Source organism: Plectrocnemia conspersa, unplaced genomic scaffold (assembly GCF_051122295.1).
Source record: "Plectrocnemia conspersa isolate PC_06_02 unplaced genomic scaffold, ASM5112229v1 ptg000008l, whole genome shotgun sequence".
NCBI classification, from domain to species: Eukaryota; Metazoa; Arthropoda; class Insecta; order Trichoptera; family Polycentropodidae; genus Plectrocnemia; species Plectrocnemia conspersa.
In genome coordinates, this window is record NW_028277172.1 from 20,162,400 (window position 1) to 20,189,706 (window position 27,307).

The window sequence follows — 27,307 nt, forward strand, 5'->3', positions numbered from 1 at the left end:
GCATAAAATTATCATTGCAATATCATGGCCATTACCACGATTTTTATGTGTTTTATTTCATTTTTAAGATCTATACCTCTAAAAAACACCGTTTATATTCGAAAACACTAAGAATAGGGATTGCAATACCAGTAATAATGGTATTCGGGCAAAAATTTACCTTCAGAATCATCAATCATATAAATCTGTTTTTTAACTATGTCGTATTTTGAATAAACCGATTTACAACCTTCTACGCACTAATTTCTCATAAGGTTCTTTCGGATAATCGTAACCGACTTTTTTTATAAATATATGAAACGTCTAGAGATGTATTGGATTCGAGGAAAACATAGTTATTATCAGTAGGTTTTACCAGTTGTTAAAACAATACTGTAAATATAACAAAATTTGGTATCCAACCGATTTCAGCGGTCTAAATCTGAAAATCTTTTGATACTGTTCATAACTTAACATAATGCTATTTAAAAAGTTACAATCGAACAAAAGCGCATTGCCAAACAAAATGCGAGTGAAATTGTCTTTTCGGAACACCCAAAAATTTGGAAGAGCGACTAAGCTCAGGATGCACCAGAGACCAGAGAGACCCATTACTTTTACAACTTCACCAAAGAGGACTACTACTCTAAATCGACACCGGCCGCCTGATATAAACTGGAATCTTCTTTATTTGCCACATCCGCCGGATACTAAACCTGCATTTTAAAATAAAACTGTGCGGCGCAATAAGATTATTTTAATTCCAATTTAAACACACGGGTAAAATCTTGTATATTTTTACTATGACAATATTATTTCAATTATTTACAAAATCCTCGAGTTTTCACAAAATTACATCACTAACTCATAAGTCGCATAGTGCGTGTTCAAAAATGCATACATATAAGTAATTCAGCGAACCCAGGGTTCACAAGGCGCCGGATCGATCGGTGACACCGAAAAATCTAAGAAGTTGTTTTCGATGGCGCGTGTGATTACAGCTATGCGCCACCTAAATTAACAAGTTTTTGGAATTAGAATTTATTGGAGCTACCGGCGAGTCGGAATCCGCCTAGTCGACGCCGTGTGAACCATGAATTAGGCAATAACACTAAACATCACTCAAACGACGCAATTGGCAAGAACAAGAGCAGAAAAACACGACCATATGCAGAATCGACTATTAGCATTAACTTGAAAAATAATTGGAAAGATGGGCGCTGAAAGATTATCGACGAAGAAGCGTGTGAGTGTTCTTCCATTCTTCCGAAATTAAGTAATGAACCATTCTTAAATTTCATTGCGGTCGAATGTAAATTTTTACCTTGGAAGAAAAACATTACACAAAAATACATATGAGACTACGAATAAGAATGATTACCAATTGCAATTACTGTTAATGTTCACATTTTAAATCCCATACAATAATGTAATTAAAATCTTAAGAGACTTTTTTATATATTTTTTATTAAATTGTAAAATTTAAATTGATTTGACATATATTTTATTATAAATGCTACAGCTGTATCTAAAAATAATGGCATTGTAGAATCGATACCATCACTAGCTAAATATATTAATAATATCAAAAAATAAATCACTATCAGAGTGAATACAGATTTAAAACGTGAAAATAATAAAATATATGATACATTCAACATAACATAATCCAAACAAGATAAGAAATTTTACAAAGGCTAAAAATATGAATACGTTTGGTTACTTTTCTCGTAAAATATTGACACAATTGTTTGAAAATTGCGAAATTTTTATGACTGCAAAAAAAGCAATTAGACACACATACAATAAACTACATGGATTACTCCTTGTTTTATATAAAGTATATGCATAATCGAATAATCAAATCCATCTTGAAATACGCCTTAGAATCCATGAACGATTATAATTGATGGATGCTGTTATTTCGAATTAATTAAAAATATGTAAGATCTGTCGGGACCACCCATGTTAGTTGCGCCGAAATTAGTTGCACAATACCTGTTTTAAAAGGGTTGTATGAAATTGTGTCCCTCGAATTTTTGAGAATCGGATCGGACAAAAAACGGTCAGCCTCAGATATTAACACCGAGAACAGGTTGCTAGCGAATAATCCAGAGCGTAAAAAGTATATCAAGATTTAATAAATTTCGAATCCACCTGTTACAATAGGCCAAAAAATATAAAAAAAACCAAAACTTCTAGTTCCGCATCATATTTTCTGTATTGATCAAAAGGATCAAGGTCTAGATGGACTCCTCCCTTTCTTTAATGGTATATAATGATATATACATAATCACTTTCATTCCAAAATTCACCACAAAACATCTATCTGGAGTTTCAGCTTGGACTACCACTTCGCTTTCCACTTGTAACATGCAAAAGTTCAGTTAAACTTGCACACAAGCAAAGCTACTCTGAATCAACCGAGTCGACTATTAGAAGCTTGACAAGCGCGACAATTTGAAGATTACGACGGTAATATGAACATCATGGTAACCTGATGAAACAGAACATGAAAAACTAGAACATTTTATAACATGTTCTGTTTATTGATGAAACCATATATCATTATTGCACAACTTGTATTTAAAACTAATACTTAATACCAGGAAAAGCGATCCATTACATTTATAAAATTGTTGCCGTTGTATGAAAATTATGAGCGGAAAGCGCGAAATTATGATCACTTCGCGCGAAACAATTGTATGCATAAATGTTAATTAATTAAATTAATAATATTTTATTTTATTAAACAAAATTATATTGCTTTTAATTGTAAATTTTATTTATTTATATGACGGAAATTTAGAAGAAAGCTTTATTTGTTAAGCCTACCTACAAACAGAATCTGTCAAATGAGTCATCCCGAAGGCTGTATGTTGTAACCAAGCAATTTTGTGTATGTACACTACGGTATTATACACATAGATATAGATACATAGATGTCAATCACAATTGATTGGAATAGACTTTCTTGTAAACACAGATATTTTATCGATATTGACATAATTGCGATAAATTAAAACGTTGATATATCATCACGTAAACAATGCAATATTGTCGAGTTTCAATACTAATTTCCGATAACATGATACAATAATTTGTAATACAAGATTAAACAATCTGTTTAAAGACATACATATATGGCTTCCATTAGGCATCATCTTAATACAACCTCGGACGCAAATAAACATTTGCATTGTATGTTGTAAGCAATAAAAATCATGTTGCATCAAATTTATTGTCGAGCTGACACAAATATTACAATACATAATTTTGTACAATTTAAAGCAGAAAATGCCAGACATATTAGAGTAAGAATTTGATTGAACAAACACAAGTGTTCTCAGAAGAAATGATATCACTCTATGAACACACAATTAAGGTTTTGTATCTTTAATATTTAAGGTGGAAAGAATCACATTCCGTTGTCAAATAGTTTTCGATAGATATGCTACATATTTATATTTTAAACAAGCAAAACCACATTTAAAACTATTAATTTCTGCAATAATAATAAAGCACTTACCTCATTTTTATCCGCGTTATTTTGACTTGCAGAATTATTTGTCTGTAAATAAAATATGTTCATTAGAAGTGTGACGATGTTTCAAAAAGTAAGAACTGGTTAATATTTAAACTATTAGAATACTTTATGAAGGATGAACATTTTAAAAATACTCTTGAAATGAATTATCTATTAGACTACAGTTAGTATGTTTAGCGTTATTGATATTCATAAACATTGCACAATTTGAAAATTGATAGTAAAAAAACAGAATTATGCAACTCTAAATGTAATTCAATTTACGAATCTGTGACTTACCGGTAGATCTAAAGCTATTAAGTACAAGCGTGATACGTCTAAACAAATCCCCTCTGAGGTATGTTAACTGAGATAAATGTAATTTTAAGATATTTAGACATTTATAAATTGGCCTGAATTATTATATAAAAATAATACAATTTTGTATGGTAGAGATGACGAGTGAAAAATAATAAAAAAAACAGATGAATATTTATTTTATTTATTTTATCATTTTATACATTTATGTTATATTTAATCATAAAACTACAACTGAACTATTTTCTGTTCAATGGTAGATAACAGCAGTTCTTAAATTTATTATATATAATAAAATCATTAAAAAGTTATAAAGATGAGTTTATGAAAGGCATTCATGATATAACACTAAATATTCATCTTATGTTTTTAATTATATATTATATATCTTCGTAAAATATGATATTGTTAATAAAAAATAATTTTAATGAAAATAAATTTATTAATGAAACATGAAGTCATTTATGACAATAATAAAAACAAACGTGAACCTACGAAGCCTTATCAACACATTAATTATGAAAACCTTTAGGTTGTATATAACATATTCTTTGTTGCAGATGCTAAAATTTACTTCCGGTCTAGTTAACGTGTTTTCGCCTTGGGGTCTACATATATAAACATAAACCGCTTGTTTATAAACGGCTGCAAATCTCATTTAATTTTCTATTAGGTTGTTTCATATCAAATGGCCGATTTTTACTCTGCCAAAAACGGACGGTGATTGCAAGAGGACTGATTTTTATATTTATTTCAAAAGAGGTGTTCTCTATTTTTTTTTATTTGCAGTCAAGAATTATTTTCTTTGGACTGTTATGCATTATTTAAAAATGAAACATAATGCGGCGCAGGCCATAAGAAAAATCAAGTAAGGATTTAGGGAACTGTACGGCGAAGGTTCGTGGAATTTCATACCGGCGATATAAACCAAGAAAATGAGCCTCATTAAAAACCTGAATCTGCTGTTGATGAAGAAAGATTAAGTAACATTATTGAAGCTAATTATCTGTTCGGACACTTTGGGGTTTTTCATGCAATCGTTTCCCGACATCTGGATTTCATAGAAAGGTAAAAAATAGTTTAAATGGGTACCATACGAACTGATCGAAGGGCAAAAACAGCAATATTTCAGAGTTTATTCTATGTTAGTTCTCAGAAACAATATGGAACCATTCTTAAAGGGAAACATTACCTGTAATGAGAAATGGATTCACTACTATAACCAGAAGAGATCAAGACAATTTTTACATGGCAAAGAAGCTCCGAAACTAAGTTTGCATCCGGGAAAAAAATATTGTGACAACATGGTGGTATCGTGAAATTATTCGTCAATCGTTTCCTAAACCAAGTAATAAAAAATTAGCCATAAAATCTCCGATGGTGAGGAGATTTGGAGCAATACTGCCCCATGATAATGAAAGATCTCATACTTTCCTAATTACTGTGGAAAATTTAAACAAATTTGGATTGGAAATTTTGCCTCATTCCGGATATTCCTTAGAATATTTTCGGGTACTTGTTAGTTATCACGGCGCCACGTTCAAATTTGGCAGTTGCGAAACGTCCATTTTCAATTCAAACCTAAACGAATATAATAACGGTAGCTTGGGAAACGCAGTGGGTAGTAATGACTAGCAGTTTTTACTAACTAACAAGTAGTTTTTTATACATAAAATCATATTTTTAACATTTAGACGTATTGCTTTCAAATACGAAATTTAATAATCAGAGTGATATAATAAAAACGACTTTAGCTCTAAAAATTAAGATTTTTATAAGCAATAGATTCATTCATTGTTAAATCATTCAGAAAAACAAAGTGTAGCATATTTTGAATAGTCAAATTATAGTGTTTTATATCTTATTAAAAATATCAGCCATTTATTATGAAACAAGCTAATATTATTCATATTCAAATAATAACCAGTCAAATCAGTCAGCGTTATTTAAAATAGCTCGAAATTGAATATCAATTGGTAATATAAAAATTCTATAAATTATAACTTAGTTCTATTGAAATAATCCCATATTTAGATATGGTTTATGTTTATGACAACCAGTATTCTTCACATTATACTAGAAAGGAGTAAATGGTTCCAAATAGAGTAGAAAATCGATTGAAGATGAAGAGCTTGAAGCTAAATATTTTTGAAACCAACTATTATTTTGGGGGAAAATTGTGTAACTCACCCCGGAGTTTGGTGGTGGTTTTTCTTGCTTATTCTTCATGTTTCTGAAAACAATAAAAAAAACATTCAATTAATACAATAATGCAAAGGAAAAATATAAACAACACAATAACTTTTAACGGCTGGTAATGAAACATCGTTTAATAAGTTGTATTTATATATCTTTAATAGTATTTTTCATAATTACGTGCAAAATTCTAAGCGCTAACATAAAATTTTTAAACTTTGAACACTGGCAAAACTTTTTTGTTGTATGTGAATTATTTCTTGGTATTATGTAAATTTAAACAACCGAGTATTGAAAACTGCTATAAAACATACTATACATTCGTAATTGAGTTAATTTTGTTATATGATCATAAACATATTCGAGGTCAAAATCAAATTTAACATTCAGTTTTTTTGTTGTGTTTACCACTTTTTATGTTAAAGTTCAAATCTTCACTATTTTCATATTATGAAAGTTATATATATATACAAAAAATAGTTTTTACTACGTTGTAATACAATATTCAATAAAACTTCAAGGAATTGTCACTTTTTTTTTAAATAATTAAAAAGTGCGCCAAATCGCACATATGTATTTGGTACGAAATCAGCGACGTAACCAAAGTTTTAATATACGTTTCGTCACATTGACTCACATAAAAAAATTATACAAAAACAAAATGTAAATTATGTCAACAGTCGGTAATGATGCATCAAAATAATGATATAATTAATAAAAATAACAACGAAAAGAACTATTCGCACGCCTTGTTTACGTACACAATTTATTATTGCACAACACACGTCTTCGATGAAAGTTAACGGAGCGAGAATTAACACACGGCCGCGAATCGATCAATGTTTGACGTGTAATTAAATTGTTTACTAGACTTTACGCCCTTTTTTGAGAGAGATGTTCGTAATTAATTGTAAATATTTCATATTGTACCTTCAATACGGTTCTATGTCACCGTCAAACGGCACTTAGTGTGAGGGGTGAGAGGGCGCGGGGGAGCTGTCAACTCACGACGCAGCCGCTATCGCCGCCACCCTCTTGGTCGCAACAGCGTTAAAATCGGCCATTAGCTGCTAGCGAATTTTTTTACCGAGCGAATATTTAAATCTAAAATAAGACTAGAATTTACTTTAATAAGATATTTTATCATACAAGCAGCATTCTTTGTATTCTTTGCAAATCCTAGTTTATATGGCCTCTCACCTGCTTTCCCAGTTTTAGTGTGTAGCACCCTGGCCCTCATCATTTCTAATTTTTTCAAAATGTTTTTACTTGCTTTTTTTTAGTACATATATATATATTTCTATTATGACTGATATTTTTAATTTAAATACATATCTAAATCATATTGAATGAGCAGTGTTTGTAAACAAAAATCTCAAAGAGGGCTGAAGTAAAAATGAAGAAGATATTTCGGCAACATTATTCCAGAAATGTTCACAAACGCCGTTTTACGAATTCCTCGAATTTAAATTTGTTCATAGAAATGCTTTTGGATTTATATTAATTGATTTTTTCAGTGGAACAGTTTTCCTAAAACAGAAATATAATGTTTACTTCACCAAGCTCCAACGTGTCTGTGACGTACTTACAATATATGCTTATGAGTATCGCGTACATTTTCTATTATTATTATACAGATTTTGTGAAAGAAATTATTCAGCAACATCGATTTCACACAAATACATATCTTATGCTAGCTATGATATTGTTGCCATTGTAAATCAAAATAATTTTAATTCTGTTACGTGACGTATAGGTAGAGGGATACGTCTGGCACGGTTTGACACTTTGTGACATAGGGAAAAAGGGTAGGGTGGTAAAATTTTACAAAAAACTTGTGACAAAATTCGTAGAAGCCGCTATTGACGAGCAGATCTATGATTTTTATAGGATTTACAGACCCAACTAACAGTAATACTTCCAAATAAACATAATATAGGTATTTTTGAATTAAAATTTTCCAATGTGACTTTAGGAAAAAAAATTCAATGCGACCCCCAACTTGCTTAAGGTTGGACAGTCCTGTAGTAAATAAACCAACTTTTAGGTAGTTTTACAATCCGAAGCTGTATTGCGGACAGTGTCACGCGTAATCAATGCCTTATTTTTTACACAATAGTGACTATGGACCAGCAATTGAATAGCATTAATCTACGCCCTATTAATAAAGTTAAAAAGAATCTTATACACACACAGGGGTAATTTTTCAAACAATGATTACAACCATTGTTGTCGACATTTCACGAAAACCCCTTGGACTTGAATCGTTAATAGATATTCATACGTGATAATTGATAAATTTTGAAAATGCTACTATTGCTACAAAAACCGTATTTTTAGTATCAAATCGCATATCCCATATTAAAATTACATTGGCATTATAATATTTGTTACAACATATTAAAAGGCTCAACGGTTCATTACACCTTTAGGTGCCCAATGCACACTGGCGATTTTCTTGATGACTTCTATAGATATTATACGCGGTTAGAGTAAATGCACGCGTATTTTGGTAATATTTCTATTTAATATTTGTGTTTAATGATTTGTAAAAAAACAGCAGTTTTATTTAAAAATTCTATGATTTATTTTTGTTTGTATGTATATAAATGTCTATAATATAAGGTTCATGAATAAATAAAATATATTCTAAATGTTTATAGTTCTTAAAAAATAAATATTTGTTTTATGGTAGAAACTAAATTTTAAAACACTTCTTATCCATATATAAAATACGTAATATTTAAAAAGAAATATTGTTGTAAATATTAAATTAATAAAACATTTTTTTTATTATTTATATCCCATTAAATAAATGCCTATTTATTATTCAGGTAATAATATTTATTTAAAAAAAAATTATATTTAATATTTTTGCATGGAGACAATTATGTATGGCCGAATCTTAAATTCTTATGTCGTAACTCACTATTCTTCGCGCCATGTTTGACGTTTTCCTTACGTTGTTGCCGTCAGTGAGCTTTGAAATCGGTTCATAACGATGGATGTCAATACCAAATTGCTAAGGCAAGAAATAATTACATCTTTCAAGCTAAACGGCTTTTCGATAAGAAAGTAAGAGTAATAAGTTTTTACTTAAGTTTTACATACAAAATAAATATATTGTTAATTTACTTTTATGATTTTATTCAGAGAGTCTTGTTCGCTATTGACTGAAAAACTAATATCATGCAATCCGTCAGAAAAAGACAAATTTATAAATAAGGTAGTTGCGCATATACAAAATCAACAACTTAGTGTACCAGTCGTTGAAAAGGATCATGTCGAATTGGCTTTTAAGGTATTATAAACAAATAAACATATGATTATATGCAGATACTAATATATATTCTTATAGGAATTTGACAGGGATGGTTTGGAGGAACTGGAAACGGTTTTAAATGCGATTAACATATTCGAGATTCCGAAGTTTAAGTACAACATAGAAAGAAAGAAATTTTTAAAAGATCCTAACACATCATGTAAGGTCGATTTGTATTCGACGCCAACATGGAGATCTCAGTTTTTGATTGATAGATATAATATTATTCTGCAAAGAACGTTGAGGAATAAATTATTTGCAACTAACTCGCTTCCTGGATTTAAGAAAGATAAAACATTCAATTTGAAATATGTAGAGAATTTATTGAGTTCATCGAGCAGAATCAACGAAGTTATTGTATTAGGTATTTCAAATATTTAATATTGTATTTACCGTTATTTTTTATTAAAATTGTATATTTTAGGTCTTCTGACGCAACTAACAGAAGGTACTTATTATTTAGAAGATTTAAGTGGAGCAATTCCTTTAAATTTAACAAATACAAGGTATTTTATTTTTACTTGAGGTATATGAGTATTGAAGTGTAATCATTTTACCTTTTATTTGCGTTTAGATTCCATTCTGGACTTTTTACCGAACATTGTTTCGTTTTGGCGGAAGGCTCATATGAAGATAAAGTCTTGAACGTAATGGGTTTAGTTATGCCTCCATCTGAACTTCGAAATCAAAGCCAGTGTGTATCATTTAATACATTTATATAACAAAAACTTAATAAATAATAATTAATAACTTATAGACCATTTTTTGGCAATATCAATACATTCGGCGGTCCTTCGAAGGTTTCATTGAAGAACTCCGAGAACTTGTTGAGGATTGAAAACGAAAACGAAGACGGAATGATCATATTTTTGTCAGACGTTTGGTTTGATAATGTCAAAGTACATACAAGATTATTTATAATAATATTTTTCCTTTATGTATATATATATATATTAAATATCTTATTTAATTTTAGGTTATGTCTAAATTGAAATCGTTATTCACTGGATACAATAATTTTCCTCCGATAGCCATTGTTTTCATTGGCGATTTTCTTTCGTGTCCTTATGGATCTGAACAATCGAGTCAACTCAAAACATCGTTGAAATCCTTATCCGATTTAATTCTTCAATTTGCACAATTGTCTGAGACTTGTAAATTTATTTTCGTACCTGGAAATGGTGATCCACCTTCAAGCAATATACTACCAAGGTAAATTTTAATACAGCTAGAGAACAAAGCATATAATATAATTTGATATTTGTATAAATTTCAGGCCTCCATTGCCTAATACAATAACTGAAGAGATCAGATCGATTATGGGAGATAAAGTTATATTTGCGAGCAACCCTTGTCGAATACAATATTGCACACAAGAGATAATCGTTATGCGACAAGATTTAGTTACTAAAATGTGCAGAAACTCAATTCATTTTCCAGAAACAGGAGATATACCAGATCATGTGTGTATGCAAATAAAAAGTAGAGGCAACTTGTATTTGAAATAAAAACTCAAATGAGTCATTAAATTGAATATCTAGAACAGACTTTGACATGTAGAATAATTTATAACATCATATTCGATGTTGAATGCTGAAGCTGATATATTCATTGTTAATCTGCTACAAAACACTGTTTCAAAACTTTATAGTCCATTTATACACTTACTGAAGTGACAGACATACATCACATTTTAATCCACTTGTTTTTTTGTTTCATGCTTGTTCGTAGAGCATAATTTTTATCGTATTTTTTTTGAGATTTTATTTGATTAATTTTTGTTTATTAAATTTTTGTTCTCAAAAAAGTGATTCAAAAACATACAAAAATATCCGATTATCCTCTTGGATACATTTAATGTTGCCTTTACTTTTTTATTTATACCTGTTATCTCATAAATTTAACCAATTTTATTTTTGATATATTTTTCTAACATTTCAGTTAACAAAAACTCTTCTGAGCCAGTGCACTATGTTCCCGCTATCTATTGGTATTCAGCCAATATATTGGCAACATGCTGATGCCTTTAGTTTATATCCAATACCTGATCTCGTCGTCATAGCCGATCATTTCCAGCCTTACACCAGATCTTGTCAAGAGTGTCAATTTATGAATCCTGTAAGTATCACAATAATTATTGACAGTACATTTAACATATGTGTAATAAAAACAAATCTGACTAAATCCTTTTTTTAATATCTAACTCTTCTGCTAACATTTTATAAAATTTGTTTTAAATATTACAGGGTTCATTTCCACGGACTGAATTTTCATTTAAAGTTTACATTCCTTCTACAAAGATAGTCGAAGACTCACAGATACCCGACGAAGAATAGAATAATTTAATACGTAATAATTAACAACATTTCTAAAATATAATTATAAAAAAATAATGTTTTTTTTGTTGAGTCACATAAATAATATGGAGTCAATATGAAAAATTAAAAAACTGGATTAGTATCGCATAATTTTTATTTCATAATATATAATTTTCTATCAGTCATAATTATTTTAATTACAGTATTAAAATAGGCATAATAGAATCAAGTGTGTATATGTATAAGTAAATATATTAAACCTATTCATGTAATGAGTTCGAAAAAAGTGTTTCGTGTCAGAGTTCATATTTTTGTCTTCGTATGAATATATTTTATTTATTTAAATAATAACTTATCTTTTAACTTATCACTTACATAAACTAATATTAATTCTGAAAAACAATAAAATATGCAAGATGGAACTCAATGCGTTGCTCAATTTTTATACATGAAAAAAAGCATTATATTTATATATTATTAAAAATAATAATACTTCGGAAAGTTTGTAAGCAGTTTGTATTATTATTTGAATACAAAAATCCTAACTTTACGGCTATACGAAACAAAATTGTCGAATATGAAATATTAAACTTGTCCATGAAATAAATATTACATCTAAATTACCCGTTCAAAAAAATACTTCCCAATATTTACACTTTCCATACACACTCCTCTATATACAACGAATACATTAACAATCGAAAGGAAAAGCAACCGTTAAAATTTGTGCAACATTTTTTTTCCATCACTCGAGTAATACAAAAATTTATCTCACTCCTCAACCTTAAAAATTTAATAGGGCACAAAAATGGTACCACCATGACGAGAACACAGGCACTTGGAACAAGTTTACATTGAATCTAAACAATAAAGAGACAGATTTACAATAAACATTTGGCCGTTAAAAGCTTTACCTTCAATAATTTTGTACATAAAAAATATATAATTTTTAGCTATCATATTAAAATCATAACATTATATATCACAATTTTTTATTATTGATTATATTAAATATATAAAAACTTACGATATTCGGCCAGAATTGAACGATTAGAGACACAAAAATGCAAATAATAAGATTGCATCGATTTTTCAGTGTCTTTTTAACAATATTAATTAATTGCACAATTTTAGAATATTGTCTACAAAAATAATCTATGCAAGTGTTGCTTATTAAGTAGTACAAAATAGCTTTAGATTTCAATCCCTAGACAGAGATGGAGTATTAACGTAAATTCAACATAATTCGAAAATTAAAAATGGCATTTAACATTACACAATTGCATTCAATTAGAAATCAACATTCTCTGCAGTCTTAATAAAAAATTACATCAACTAATATCAAAAATTCAACGACAGACTTGGTCTGCAAAGTTATCTTTTAACGTTAATTATATATTATAATATAGTAGTTAATAATACGCTATACAAATATGGGCAATTACTCTTGGATTAATATGTAAACGTTTCAATTATAAATACGAGATTAGGATCAAAAAACAGCATAAAACCACTTTTTTCAGTCCACTTTTGAGTATTGTTTGTTAAAATCAATATGATTACAAACACGCACATCAACAAATAATAATAATAATAATAAACTAAATCATCAAATTGGTCATCGTTCCACTTTATAATTTTTATGACACTAGGTTACGCTGACAGATCCAGTCTTCAGACGGTCACGGATTATACCGCGTACTGCGAAGGGAAAATCAGTCAACTCGGACTAGAGACGTCGATGCGGTTGCATCGTTGTCTTATGCTCACTCAAATAACGCTTGCACGCCTCCTGCCTTTCAGCAGCATCAAAGTACCACAACGTAATTGCATATCTGAAAAAGATAAAATAATAATTGTTTGATGTTTGAATAAGGATAAGTGTTACAATAATTCACAAGTACTAAAACACCATAATTATATTTTCAAAAATAATACACTAGAGCAGAGGTTTATAATCGTTTTACTCCTATGGACCAATTAAAATAGTAAAAATACTTCGCAGACCCAATTTATTTTTAAATCTAATATAAAATTAAAATTCTATAAATATTTAAATTAACTGAGCAGTAAACTGAAATACGTCTTAAACATTTGGGGAAACAATATTTACTTTAACTAAAGATAGTGCGAAATTTTCTGCTAATTCTTTGCTAAACGATGCACTGCATCTGCATTTCTCTACTCAGTTTTTATCACCATAAGAATATGACTAATAATTTCATAGTTCTGTAGTTGAAAAGTGGAAATTATTTTTAGTGATATCTAATATAAGAACAATGATTGCATTATATTTGATTACCTTTACGAAGATTTTATGGACAATAGTGTTTCAAGTTTTAAGTTAATGCCTTATTTCGCAGTGTAAAAGTGCAATTCCCCTGAAGAAAATATTTATTTTGTTAACGTCTTGCAGTATCTGCTGTACTTTTCGTTCGAAAATACATGAAAGAATCATTTCTTTCGATACCCTCACCTCACGTCACTTCTAAGACGATGACAACGCTGCAAAGCAACGATTTAAAACCACTGCACTAGAGTATTAAAATAATATTAAAAGTAATGTTTACCTTGTATTGAAGGCAGGTTGAACTTCGTGTGGATTTCGCCGGTCAGACCAGAAGAAAAGCACGCGATCAAATACTGGTTCTATGTTAGCTACCTGATCTCTTCCTTCAGGGAATATCCTATAATATACAATAAAAAACTATTTAGCATCTTTTCGAGTGTTTTTTTTTAAATAAGTAGTAGTACATGTGGTAAATTTACCTAAGGAGACCTCCACTGCAACGAACATCCCAATCTAAATTGAGATAATATATAGCCGTGATGCAGCGACCGTCCCTGTTCGGATTGTCAACGTGCTTCACATAATGGCTACCAAAACCAGGATAGCATGCAACCATGGCCTATAACAAATAAATAAAGCAATGTTATCAATGAAAAACATTTAAAAAATTAATATTATTTATTAAAAAAATACTTTTTCTTGAAAATAAAATTAATTTATTTTTAAATTAGTATCGATTTGTTTTAGGACTCCTCCCGTCTCCCTACATATTAATTATAAACCCAATACATTTTAAGTATGTTTGTAATATAACACAAATATTGAATTTAAAATTCCAACCCTTTGAATTATGATTTAACAATCTTACTTAATCGGCCACGAAACAATCTGAGATAATCCCACAAAGGCAGACAAACCATAATCGTACTTAAACCGGCAATCTAAGAAGGACTCGCAAAATCTTTCAGTAATTCTTTCAAAATTTTTTAAATATGCCTATATCGAAATGTAATATAACCGCAAACAATAAGTTTGCGAATCGTGTTTCAAGGTATTCTACGACCTTAGTAGGTATTGTTTGATGAACGAGCGTATATAATATCAAAATCCTGCTAAAATACCGCCTGTGAAACAGCACGTCCGCAAAACCTGAGGGTGACCCAAATACGTTCGTCAAAGGTGCTCCACAATTTTATAGTATAAAAATATCAAGCACATAAAATTGAATCATAAAAGAAGCCAGATTGTGCTCCATAAAAAATTAAAAAAAGCAAATTAACTAGCACGTGCGTTACGAATGAAAGTATTAATTTCCGATAGCGGGAAGCCTTTGTAAAAAACTATCCATCTTTGATAAAAAAAATTGGTTTCGCTCCCTCGAAAAGGAAGATATTATTCGTCACAGTCAGATTTCGATCAAGCTGTTCATTATTTTCATAGTAGATAGAAACGATGGTGTGTCCACGACCCATCAAAAATGATATATATTTCAGAAATAGCAAAAATTGTATCTGCAATTCGAGTTTAGTCCTATTTCAAGTATGGTGTATGTATATGTAGTTGTATATATATGAAGCGCATCGAACGTTACCGGGAATAGCATTCGACCAATCGGGGAAGCTTGGTCTACGTGACACCGGCAACGTGGTTGTTCGGGGAAAAAGGGGATAAAATGCGGGTCACTATAGGGTGTTGGCTATGTGGGTGGCGTTAACTTCTATGCACGTACGCCAAATTGCTCACACAAGGGCGTAGTCCATGACGGCCGAGCGTATACGATATATCAAACAAAAAAAGATTAAAAAAGTAATCGCGTAAAAGGCTCCCGAACGACATGCGTCAGCTCAGAAAAATAGGTCCCAAAAACATGAGAAACAGGCTAGTGGTTAGTTTCAAATTAAGCAAACACGCGGTTTTGCCTACCTCTACACATCGCATTGCTCATATTGAGATTATTTTGACCTTAATTAAACTGCACATATTGATATCCATGAAGCTTTTAATCGAACGCCAAATTATTACATTTACCCCCTTGAAGTACGATGGATTCATTACTAATAATAATGACAATAAATAGCGCTGATCTATCAACGAACACTACATTTAATAAAAGCAAATAAAAATCGCCATGAATCGCCCCTATAAAATCGTACCGTAAATAAGACGCTTCAGTTCTTGTCGTGACAAAAAATATAATTTTTCATAAATAAAAGAATTTATAGCGTGATAGAAAAAATTACCTTACAGTAGTGCAACGCAAAAAATGCATATTTAGGTCAGTTTTCGAAATACATATAAAGGTATGTGGCTCATTGCGGAAAATAATTTTTGTCATTGTGGCAAAAATAACATTCTTAAAATTTTGAAGTGTAATAGCATAATCCTTACATAGAATGGATAATTTACATAAAATGCAAATATATTTCGACATAAAAATTTAATGAAGGAATTACCATTATTGAACTATAAAATTTGCCCAAACGATAAAAAACTAAAACGAGAAAAGTTTGAAGAATTATGGATTAAAAAACGTTAAAAAAAGGACGGTACAATTCGGCTTTATGATAAAAAAAATTGAAACTCCTTAAAACTTCCAAGTAAAATAATCGATTGAAACTAGCAATAATTTTATATGATCTGCTTTTACGTACACAAATTTTACGCACACGTGTTGTTTTGTAACTCGTCGTTATTATTATTAATCATAAATTTATCAAATCCGTTTAATTTATTTAAATACCTATATATACCAATATGTTATATTATCAGGAAGAAAGAATTATAATAAGGTTCCACATTATTGTTTATTTAAATATTGTGTACAATTGAGGGATTATACCAAACAATTCAATAAATTTGCTTAAACAATAAAAAGATAAAACAAGAATGAATTATGAATAAAAAAAAAACGATGCTAAAAATAATTAATCGGATGGTGAAGAAACAGCTGCGATGAAATATCCTAAACTTTTATTTTATCGCTCCATTTTAAATTTCATTGACATTGGATCAGTAGTTACGAAAATGTCAAAAAACAATCCAAATATTTACGTAATTTAAAAAAAAACTGTACGCAAACTTCGTGTCCGGAATAATCACCGATCCATTAAATACAAAGATACCAGATTTTATAAAACTAGTGAGTCATTGCTATAGATTTCGCGGTGAAGATCAGCTTATCGAATAAATATTCTATTTTGTCGACAATGATAAGCGTTACAGTTAGAACGCGATCGTGTTCGATAAGCGTGATCTCTTTATGCTGGCTTTTTGTGTATGTATGGACTTTTCCGAAATGCGAGAATCGAAAGAGATTTAGACCTAAAACTGATTTTTTCAGAATTTAATTTTTTATTATTAATGTAATTAAAGAGGTCTAAGTGTAAACTAAAATATCAGTCGTACCATATGTGGTACAGTAAGTACCATATATGGTTCAGTAAGCTTATGCACACTTAAAGTATGCAATTTAATTTTTACTTTATTTTTCATCATTATTATAATACAATAAAATAACACCCTACACTTAAAAATCAGTTTTTACTATGATAATCCAAGAAACATGTATCCCCCAACATGGAATTTTAAGCATCTGTCATCCAACATTGTTTATTGCAAAGCCCACGTCTTGCTCGGCTACTTTTTTATATAACCAAATGATCTTTACCATCATATCTTGCCTCAGTCGTCAGTGAAGATGGCCTGCTTGGTCCTGACTTACTATGAAGCTTATTTGTTCCTATAATAGCTATTGCAATACGTCTCCTGAAAGTCAACAGATCCATCGTCCCACCATTATCTCTGTAAGCATATCAATGCAGTGTAAAATGAGAGGCATGTACCACTTATTCCCATAGATACTAATTCTATACATATATGATATGTTCTGGTCTGACCAATCTACCCCTGCCATATTTTGATTGTAAAACATTGATTTGTTTCAGTTGTTGCGAGTACCGTTGAATTTTATGAACCGGATTTACTACAAAAGCATTCCAGCAAACTGGCATATTACTGCTATTATGATGTCATCACTGACACGGTTTTTTCGCCATTTTATTGTATAAAGTAAGAGACATTTCCCAGATCGACTTTATCTAATTACAGTGACTCATATATTTATATTGAGAGGCAAGCCCGTGAAAAAATTGTCTATGAACAAGTGGTACTTTTCTCCCATTTGAAGTTGAAAAATTTTGTCAGTATAGGTTAGAACAACATTGTAGTACCAAGTATCTGAAATTTAGGATTGTACTTGCATCCTGGTATGGATCAAATCAAATAATATGCCCACCTGAAGTTGTTCCTATCCATTATTATTTTTTTGCCCTGAATAAATTGTTTGCAACTATGTCTTACATAATGAGGCAACATGGCTTCATCGACACTATGTTTTTATATATACGGACTATACCCCAAAAATTTAGTAAGCGGGCGAACTTTTAAAAAATTGATAGATTCATCTAAATGTAGATTATCAACAAAATTCAAATTTGAAAATATCGTAAAAAATCTGTCTCTTGATAAAGCCTAGCGATCAACTTATTTATAAAATACAGGGAATTTTTAGCGAATTTTGTTCTGTACCAAATAGGGTACACCATATTTCAAAGTGAAAAAAGTACACAAATGTTTAAAAAACATTGGTAATATTGAACTAGTATCTTGATCAGAAGTATTATTAATCGTTAATTCCAAAACATAATAGATTTTATACTTTTGTGTTTATATTCACTCTCCGAAAAAATTCAGAGCAGTGAACTTTATTTTTTATTATTGTTTGTTCCTTACAATTAGCATATAACTTGAGTAGATACATCAGAAAAATAATTCAACGTACTGTACCGTTTATGGTACAGTAAGTCTAATGGTTAATAAAAGCTCGTAATCGATATTTTGTGACACAGATTCGTCGTTTGAAAGGATACAAATGTGCAAAAGTTAAACTATTTCATTCAAAACAGCCAGTAACCGGTAAAGTATACAACAAACGAGAAATGAAAATATTTTACGACGTTGTTCAAATAGAAATCACTCTATGAGAGAGCTGGCGGTCTCTCTCGCATGACTCATGCGATCCACAACGCACGTAGACCACGGAGGCGAAGGTTCCATTCTTCCGAGAAATGCGTTACGAAATACGCGCATTGTTAAAGAGCAGAAAAACTGGTATCGCGGCCTCAACCAGCTGAAACGAAACGATAAAGAAGCACCCCACCCAATGTATATTCAAACAGCGATTCCATCAAACTGTCATCGAACACACGCTACGTGACTAACGCCTAATTACGTTTATTATATGATAACTGGCGGTTCAAGAACGCTTTTAGCGTTTTCTTGTTCGCTTTGAAAGGTCGTTACGGAGACAAACGCTCGACCTCCCACGCAAAATTGCGAAGGGCTTCGGTGACTTACGACAAAACGCGCTTCATAGACGACCGAGCCGTCACGTTCGCTTTACGATCGTTGCATGCAGTTGTCGGTCACTGCAACGTGACCAAACTGCACCAGATTAGTCAGATGTACAACAAAGAAATACAGTGCCAAAAGTCTGATTGCATTTCCGCGATGCACCCTAGCGAGTTATTCTGGGAATCGTTCGAACGTATTAATAACGCTTATTGAAAGATAAGTACTCTCAGTTATATGGAAAGAAAAACGCGTTTTAATTAACAGGTACGATGTGTGTATATAAATAAATATATTCCAAGAATACTTTATACATCGTGTAAAATTCTCACAGTACAAGGATCAGTGCATTGATCCAAATTTATTGCACAGCACTCGAAAAGCAAACGCTTCGGTACAACCACTTGTTGATTTAATTCGTTTCTGCGAATTTTATAGGATTATTCGAATTTTTCTGGTGTACGTGTCGAACGAGGAAAATTGCAATCGATCACGTACACCAGTGGTAGCCAAACGATCAAACGCGAGCTACAAATGGTTTTGAAAAAATCCAAAAAAATTATGCTACGCTGCCAATTTGTTTTAATTAAATTGAATACGCTTTCAAAGCATTATTATATTTGATTAACATTTTTAAGAAAACGTACATGTGTGACCCCGCGAATGTGATAAAAGTTTCTGACTCATGTAGTAATCGATATGTGATAAGATTAAATGCTTTAAGAAGCTTGCCGTACAATCGAAATCTTTGCAGTAGTACCTATTTCTAACGAGTATGAATACCACAATTGTTTTTTATAAAAAAATGCGATAATAATATAAATCCACGTGCTTGAGATTAGAATTTAACCGCGAGTTTATGTTATGCGTTCGTGCCGATAGACATGTACGAGAAAACACGACGAAAAGTTGCAGGATCACAAAGGTAAACATGCTAAAATAACAAAGCGATTCCTGTTCATTATTTTCTACATGGTAAATTTCAAATTAATTAGATTAATATATTTATTCATTACAGATCTTTAACAACACAAGTAGACCTTGGCCTTAACAAGAAGAGTATGACGACTACAGGGACGTCATTTCAGATTTTCCATTTGGTTTTCAGAAGCTCCAGCACAAATTGGTGTTGAAATGGCTTTCTTTGGCTCAGTTTATTTTGCGAGACAATCAAAATAATTTAAATGAAAATATATTGAAAGATACGTTTATTAATAATTAGAGGAAACTTTTATATTTTTAAATTATAAATAAATACACATTAGAATATTGTATACTTCAATCGTGAATATACGAATTTGCTTTGTTTACATATGTTTCGTTAAATAAGTTATATTGCTCTAAAAATATATTCTAATTATTAATTATATTGTATTATTGTATCAATTAATAATATAGAACAAATAAAATGTTTTAAATTATGAAATATATATCTACAGGTGAAAATGTATTTGGACTTCACTAGTGAAAATATAACTTCATAGCACATGTCAGATAAATTATATTTTCACTGGTAAAAATGTGTTCCGATATGATTTCACTGAAATGAGATATTTAAAAAAAAATATTTAATTAAATGACATGCGTTTTTCTGCCCCCCCCCCCCCAAGTCCCTGGTTAACTACACCCAGAACTATAAGCTACTATCGGAAAAGGGAGCATGATCAAGAAGCCCTTGGAGTGCCTCTGATATCTATTCATTAGTAAAAGATAATAGTAATACCTTCGTGATTTAGTAATTAATACACTAGTTAGTTAGTGGCACAAAATTTAATCAAAACGGAAATATACGAGCAGCACTTCCTCGAGTAAAGCGAATCAATCAGATACGGTATTTAGGAAAGGGGAAGGCTCCCGAGGGATTATTACGGCAAACAATCAACCAGAATAATTTCCTCTGGGATTCTTCTCTCAGCGAAGATAAATTGTTATCTATTCTTAATTCCGAATCTAATTACGATTCGAAGGTCCGTTCGAATAAATTATTTATACAAAACGTGTGAAATGGGACGAAATTTTTCGTGTGGCGAAATAGAATCAACAGCGTATATTATGTTGGTCTATGATGGTCTAGGACGGGTACGAGCGTGCTTCGCCTACTGCAGATAACAGCAGCAGAGGCAGAGACGAAAAGGCAGTTTTTAAATCGGCGTCCGGGGGAAGAAAGCTGGCTGTACCAGTCTCCGGGCGAAGAGGAGCAGCACTCGAAAAATAGCGTCAGTCATACTCCTCCGACGCCCCGGTGCGGAAGTTTACTCGGTTTTGGGCCTACGTGCGCGATTTCGGCCATACTGACGGCTTATCGAGCCGCGAGAGCGTAGTCACGTACGCCGCACGCGAACCGCGGGTTGCGCAAATGCACCGATGCCTGCACATCGCACGTGTGCCTGCACGTGAACCGAACTTTCTAACCGAACGAATGCCATCTAACATATATGTATACATTACATAAAAGAAGCATAGGAACGCAACCACACCGCATATGCGATATCGAACTCAGATCGAAACATCAAAAAACGATCGCCATCGACCTTAAATCGGACCAAATTCGCGAATGCCAAGTTTAATGTCGTTTATGCAATAACCTGTCTGCAAGTTTGTGCAACGATCTGTCAGTTACAGATCGTTCAACCCATGCCAGTGTTTCGATTTGTTTATATTATCTATCTGCGCGGTTTTGATGTATTTATATCTGGCAAAACGTGCAAAAGGACCTTGCTCGTTATAATCTATCACAGGTAATTTAAAAGATTTCTCAGACGCGTAGTTACCGTCTTAGATAAATTGTATTTAACTGAATAAATACTTGAAAAGCACATTCCTGCGACACGTGCCATTTATTTCATATTATTATCAGAAATCGTATACCGCAATATACTCGACAAAATATCGATCGATAAGCTGATACCCCACTAAAATTTTAAAGCGATCCATTTACAGATCTTTAGCTGCAACTTTGGAGCAAAAAATAGGTCGCCAGCGAATATTTGTAGAGTCGAATAAAATCCCTGGCAAACCAAAATTTTCTATGACAATCGGCCACACAAAGACGCTCCGCGTGCCACGTAGTGACAATAACTGCTGTGGACGATATAATATTTATTATGAAAAGTTTGTTTACACCAGAATCGATGAATAATATTTCAGTGACCTCGAAAATGTCTAAACGACACCATTAGTTTTAGTGCGTCAAATTATACAAAACGTTAAAAATTGAATCATACATTTTCGCAGAAAATGTTAGCATTCGTATCGTGCTCAATAAACGGCACAGATTAGATATATGTACTCACAGATTCGTAATCACTATCATATAGTTAACGTAATTCAACCCGACTGTCTCTTCTGAGAAAGCTTTACGAATTGTTGACGCGCCATTTAAGCGTAAAGATAAATTGATGCAGATGGTAGTACATATTCTCTTTTTAATAACGTAGTACACGTTTACGGAAAATAGACGAACATAAACAAATGTGTTGTCCTCTACCGACTACATTTTTTCAAACCTCGCTAAATCGTTACATCAGCAGAAGTCGTCAACAATTCAAGAATTCTATTCTACTGTGTGAAATGGAGCGTATTTCATTCATGCTAATTGCGTATAGCATTTCATACAGAAAGGGCTTGTGATTTCTGAAATATTGACGCTGCAAACTGTATTTTGTGTTTCAAACTAAAATACAACGGATTTGTTACTATTCAACAATGCTTTGAATGCTCAGAAAATAGCTTTGTGTGCAGATTCAAACTGAATCTTTTACGGAATTTTCATCATCTTTTAATTTTAGAAGCTGATTCATTTATGGCATTTACGCATTAGAAAATCCCGCAATACGGCTGACATTTATTTAATTTATAACGATGAGTTTTATTTAGTTCTTAATTAACACACGCAGAAGCATTTATTAAAAAAAATACCTTTTTTATTAGCACTTAACATTTATAACATATTTTTTCGGATGACTTATATTTTATTGTCCCGCCATACGTCCTAGTAATATGATTTGTTTTATTTTTCTCTAAGCTTGACAGATTTAAAAAAAACAGCGGCACATACGAAAAAAAAACTTTTTTTTAGTACTTAGATGGCGGGTCATTTTTTTGAAGAAAATTTGATGTAGATAATATATAATTTCCTATAAACCCGTTAATTGCGAAAACAAATAGATATAAACATTTGGACTGATGGTTTTTTGGGAGTCTTGGCGATTGTGAAAGAAACTCCATTTGCAAGAAATAGTTTTGATATATACTAAATGATATTTTAATACAATTATAGAAGTCGATCAACTTTGGGTAGAGTAAAAAAAATATCGCCAGCGAAAACTCTGAATAAATGAGTCGTTCAAAAACAGAAGTGATCATATAGTCTAGTGGTCTTCAAAGTCAGGGGATTCGACACCCCAGGTTATGTCAATCGATAATTACATGATCGTAAACATAAAATAAACGAGAAATTGATAACAAATATTTTATCCGCATAAAGCATGATACACACTGAGGGACATTCTTGCGACGCATTTTTTGGGCCAACATTCCGGAAATATTTGCGGAACAATACGCTGCGTCTAGACTACTAGCAAGTCAGTTTTTAAGATCTCCTTCACCGATAGGTTTTAACGTTCATCGTGAAATGCGAAAGAAGCGGAAATGGAACTTCACCACTAGCAAATGCTGCGCATTCGCAAAATAGTCCCGATACGTTTTAAACAATCTGTATTAGTTACGATACATTATATCGCAACAATATATTGAATTTTTCGATCGCGATTATTTTTTTGCGTTGATCTTTTGCGCGTCCGCTAAATTGTAAGTTGATACGAATAGTATACCAATTGAAAATATTAAAAAGACAGGAAGTCGATGCACGATTTAAAATACCAGATAAGGTAGTAGGCGTCTTGATTCGATATACCTACGTTATTTTTCTTAATCGTAAATTGTTCATAAATAGCCGACATTGCTGTTTTTTTACTTTTAGAGCTTTTCGGACCAATTTTTATAAAGTGGACGCGTGAATATTACATGGCATAGCGATATTATGCGATAATTTTCAGTTCGCAACCTATTTTTTTGTTCATTACGCCGCAGCCTGCCATGATGTAAAACGAATGTATTTCTGTTAGAAAGGTCCTAGTCCATTTGAAGAACCTAGTGGAGGTCCTGGGCTATAATGCTATACTTTTCCTAGCTCTCAATATTTTTTCGCTTATTACGCGCCTTGACACTGCGTATATACTATATCTTATTTGTCCCTGCGTTAGTTAAATTTTTAGTGAATAGATAGTCGGCTTCTAGATCCTAGTGGGGACCGTTGCTATAAAATGTGGAAGAGTAGCATATGCAAATGTGCGATTTTTTCCGGGCGAGTCGACAGCCACCGAAAAAGTCGAAATTCAAACGCACATAACGACGCGGATCTCGAAGGCGAAGGACGCGCGCGCGCGCGCGATCGACGCTTGTTTGTATCGCGCAAATAGCGGGGAAAACTCGCCGCGAATTTTCCGCGGTTCGAATGCATCGATAGCGGCGTCTCTGTCTCGCCGCGAGGAAAACTCTATCTCGGGCTCGCTCTAGCGCTCGGCGCGAGCCATGCGCTCGGTCACGTACACCAGCGGCGATCGTCAACGCGCGGGTGCATCGAGCGCGGGTGAGAAAAACCAACCATAACAACTGTCGCGCCGGCCATGAACCGTCCCGGTATAAACAAAACAAATCAAATTTTAACATGACATAAATATAATAAGTAGTAATAATAATAATAATAAGCCGATTCAAAAATGTTTGTAACATGTCAACAAAAATTAATCAGCGGCTAGTCGGACAACATTTTTCTTGTTTGTTTTTGTTGAATTGTTTTTTAAATGAGGTTATCGATACCTTAGTTCTGCCACTGATTGTATATTTTCCTAGGCATCCGTTGTTGACCATCTTGCTAGCTCTGATTACAACGCTGTCAACCTGTAACATTTGATCGGTAAAGTTAGAAAAGCTCCTTGCGTGAGATATGTGCGAATCGACGGCGTAAATAAACACTGATAAGACGGTGACGTACTGACCCTTCGTATCAACTGGCTGATGTTAGAGCACTTGGATTCCTTCCCGTCCACCCACGTTATTCTGTCGGAGCGGATCGTTTTGAGGTCGGTCCGAGCGCTGTTCGACACTAGCTGTCCGTCCTGCGTTGACACCCAACGTTATTCGTTATTTGTTGCCGTATAAATTGTACAAGAATAGTCTCATTAGTACACTGACCTCGAACACTCCGGCGGAGTACATGTCCAGGACTTCTTGCAGGATCGAGAGACCCTTGTCGCGGCCCAGAAAGTTGTCCAGTACGCACAGGCCGTAGTTCTCCATGTCGTCGACGATGCTGCGGAGCACTTCGTCGTCGTCTCTGGGCTCCTCCGGAAAGAGGGGTAGGGCGCCTCCGTACTCGCGACTCAGGGAGACCTCGGGGAAGCCGCCCCTGTCTGGATCGGGTTCCGGTTCGGCCGGGGGCGTCGGGGGCCCGGCCTGCGCTCTCGCTCTGACGAACGAGAGCATGTCGGCCGTGTGGGAGCTCGCGTCGGAGCCCTCGGGCTCGCAGCCCGAGTGCGCCGGGGACGGCTCCCCCGACGAGGGGCTCGGCGTCGCCAGGGGCTCCGGTCGCGCCACCCTGCGCCTCCTGCGACCCGACAGGCCGCAACGGTCGCAGCGAGCGGGGCGGCGCGCCCGCTGGGGCCGCCGACCCGAGCTAGCGCAGCGGCAAGACGACAGTTCAGCGACGGAGCGGCGGAGCGCGAGGGCGGCCGTTCGACGGCGAGCCTCCGCGACGATTGACGGCCTCGGCGGCGAGAGAGCGAAGCGGCGCGACGCGTCGTCCGCTCCCACCGACTCTCGTCGCTCTCGGCGCTCTCGGACCCCTCCGTTCCGCGGGGCGCCTCTCGGCGACTCGGCTCGAAAATAACGCCGTCCCTGCGCCGTCCCTGCTCCGCCCCTGCCGCCCCGACCACCACGTCGCCTTTTTGCAATTTCGGATTTTGCGCAATGTTCCCATTTACCCCGCCGGCGCAGACGGCCCTAACCATTTTTCGCAATTCCGTTCGCTGACCATGTTTTATGCCTATTTTCGCATCGCTTCTGACGTTCCGGCGATCGATAGCGGCCGCGGAAAGTGAATTTTGCACGGCTTAAAACTGGTTATATAATAATTGAAGACATTTTCTTCACCCCGTTCATAATTTTATTTAAAAATATATTATTTTTAAATTACTTAAGACCAAATTCGACAATACTTGTATAAAATAAAAATAAATTAGCTCGGCAAAATCTAATAATTATTTTCCCCATTTGTATGATCGTACTAATAATATTTTTTAAAATTATATTATTGTACACAGGGCCGGACTAACGTTTTCCGACTTTTTTCATTATAACTGTTTATATTGCTGATTGTTTTGTTACAAAAAACGGAAAGCTAATTGAACCTTTATCGATTCATACGTTTTTAACTTATTTATTATTATTTCTTATTTAGCGTACACATTGGAGTATTGACATTTTTCAACCGTGTACTGCTTTTTGTCCAACAAATTTAGAAAATTTTTTTGCTCAAATGAACAAGCACAATTACCTAGTGAATTATCCGATGAAAAGGTAGACGATTAAGAGGATTTTTTAAGAAGAGAAAAATTGCCAATAGTGATGTAGACTTCCTATTTCTACAAATGTGGATATTTAATTCATATCGAATAACTTTAATCATGTACAAATGTTAGACAGAAAAATCATATTATAAAATTTTGGGAGGAAAATATACATAACAATCCTGTATACTTCAACCGCGAATACACGTATTTTCTTAGTTTACATATGTTTCGTTGAATAAAGTATTATTATTATTATATAAAGACGGAATAGCGTAATCCGTATCGTCTCAGAATATAAACTCTGAGGTTGCGGTTTCG

At 33.2% G+C, this 27,307-nt stretch overlaps 3 protein-coding genes and 1 long non-coding RNA gene across 6 annotated transcripts in view; 2 read left to right on the forward strand and 2 right to left on the reverse strand.

The window, feature by feature from the left end:
- Window positions 1-7,065, reverse strand: part of LOC148233292 (serine/threonine-protein phosphatase 2A 56 kDa regulatory subunit gamma isoform-like) — a 76,878-nt gene extending 69,813 nt beyond the window's left edge. The window contains exons 1-3 of the mRNA XM_088189315.1: window positions 6,950-7,065; window positions 6,014-6,056; window positions 3,509-3,550 (exon numbers count right to left, since the gene is read on the reverse strand). Of these exons, the coding sequence (XP_088045441.1) occupies window positions 3,509-3,550; window positions 6,014-6,052 (81 nt within the window). The 5' untranslated portion in view covers window positions 6,053-6,056; window positions 6,950-7,065. The remainder of the gene's footprint in view (window positions 1-3,508; window positions 3,551-6,013; window positions 6,057-6,949) is intronic.
- Window positions 7,066-8,938: 1,873 nt separating this feature from the next.
- On the forward strand, window positions 8,939-11,799 carry PolE2 (DNA polymerase epsilon subunit 2). The gene is made up of 10 exons (XM_088189321.1): window positions 8,939-9,094; window positions 9,173-9,320; window positions 9,378-9,705; window positions 9,766-9,847; window positions 9,916-10,035; window positions 10,099-10,240; window positions 10,318-10,553; window positions 10,618-10,804; window positions 11,283-11,459; window positions 11,588-11,799. The coding sequence occupies exons 1-10, from the start codon at window positions 9,021-9,023 to the stop codon at window positions 11,675-11,677; spliced, it is 1,584 nt and encodes a 527-aa protein (XP_088045447.1). The 5' UTR covers window positions 8,939-9,020; the 3' UTR covers window positions 11,678-11,799.
- On the reverse strand, window positions 11,796-26,744 carry Hph (HIF prolyl hydroxylase). Of its 3 annotated transcripts, XM_088189329.1 has the most exons (6): window positions 25,614-26,744; window positions 25,418-25,537; window positions 25,239-25,319; window positions 14,429-14,568; window positions 14,230-14,346; window positions 11,796-13,494 (listed from the first exon to the last, which is right to left on the reverse strand). In XM_088189329.1, the coding sequence occupies exons 1-6, from the start codon at window positions 25,902-25,904 to the stop codon at window positions 13,389-13,391; spliced, it is 855 nt and encodes a 284-aa protein (XP_088045455.1). In that variant the 5' UTR covers window positions 25,905-26,744; the 3' UTR covers window positions 11,796-13,388. The 3 variants fall into 3 exon arrangements, with proteins under 3 accessions (XP_088045455.1, XP_088045457.1, XP_088045456.1); XM_088189331.1 differs by lacking the exons at window positions 25,239-25,319; window positions 25,418-25,537; window positions 25,614-26,744 and adding an exon at window positions 17,617-17,745; XM_088189330.1 differs by lacking the exons at window positions 11,796-13,494; window positions 14,230-14,346; window positions 14,429-14,568 and adding an exon at window positions 17,616-17,750 and having other exon boundaries at window positions 25,614-26,668.
- LOC148233296 (uncharacterized) lies at window positions 19,380-20,534 on the forward strand. The gene is made up of 2 exons (XR_015810329.1): window positions 19,380-20,283; window positions 20,377-20,534. It is a non-coding gene; the product is annotated as an uncharacterized LOC148233296 (long non-coding RNA).
- Window positions 26,745-27,307: the final 563 nt, after the last annotated feature.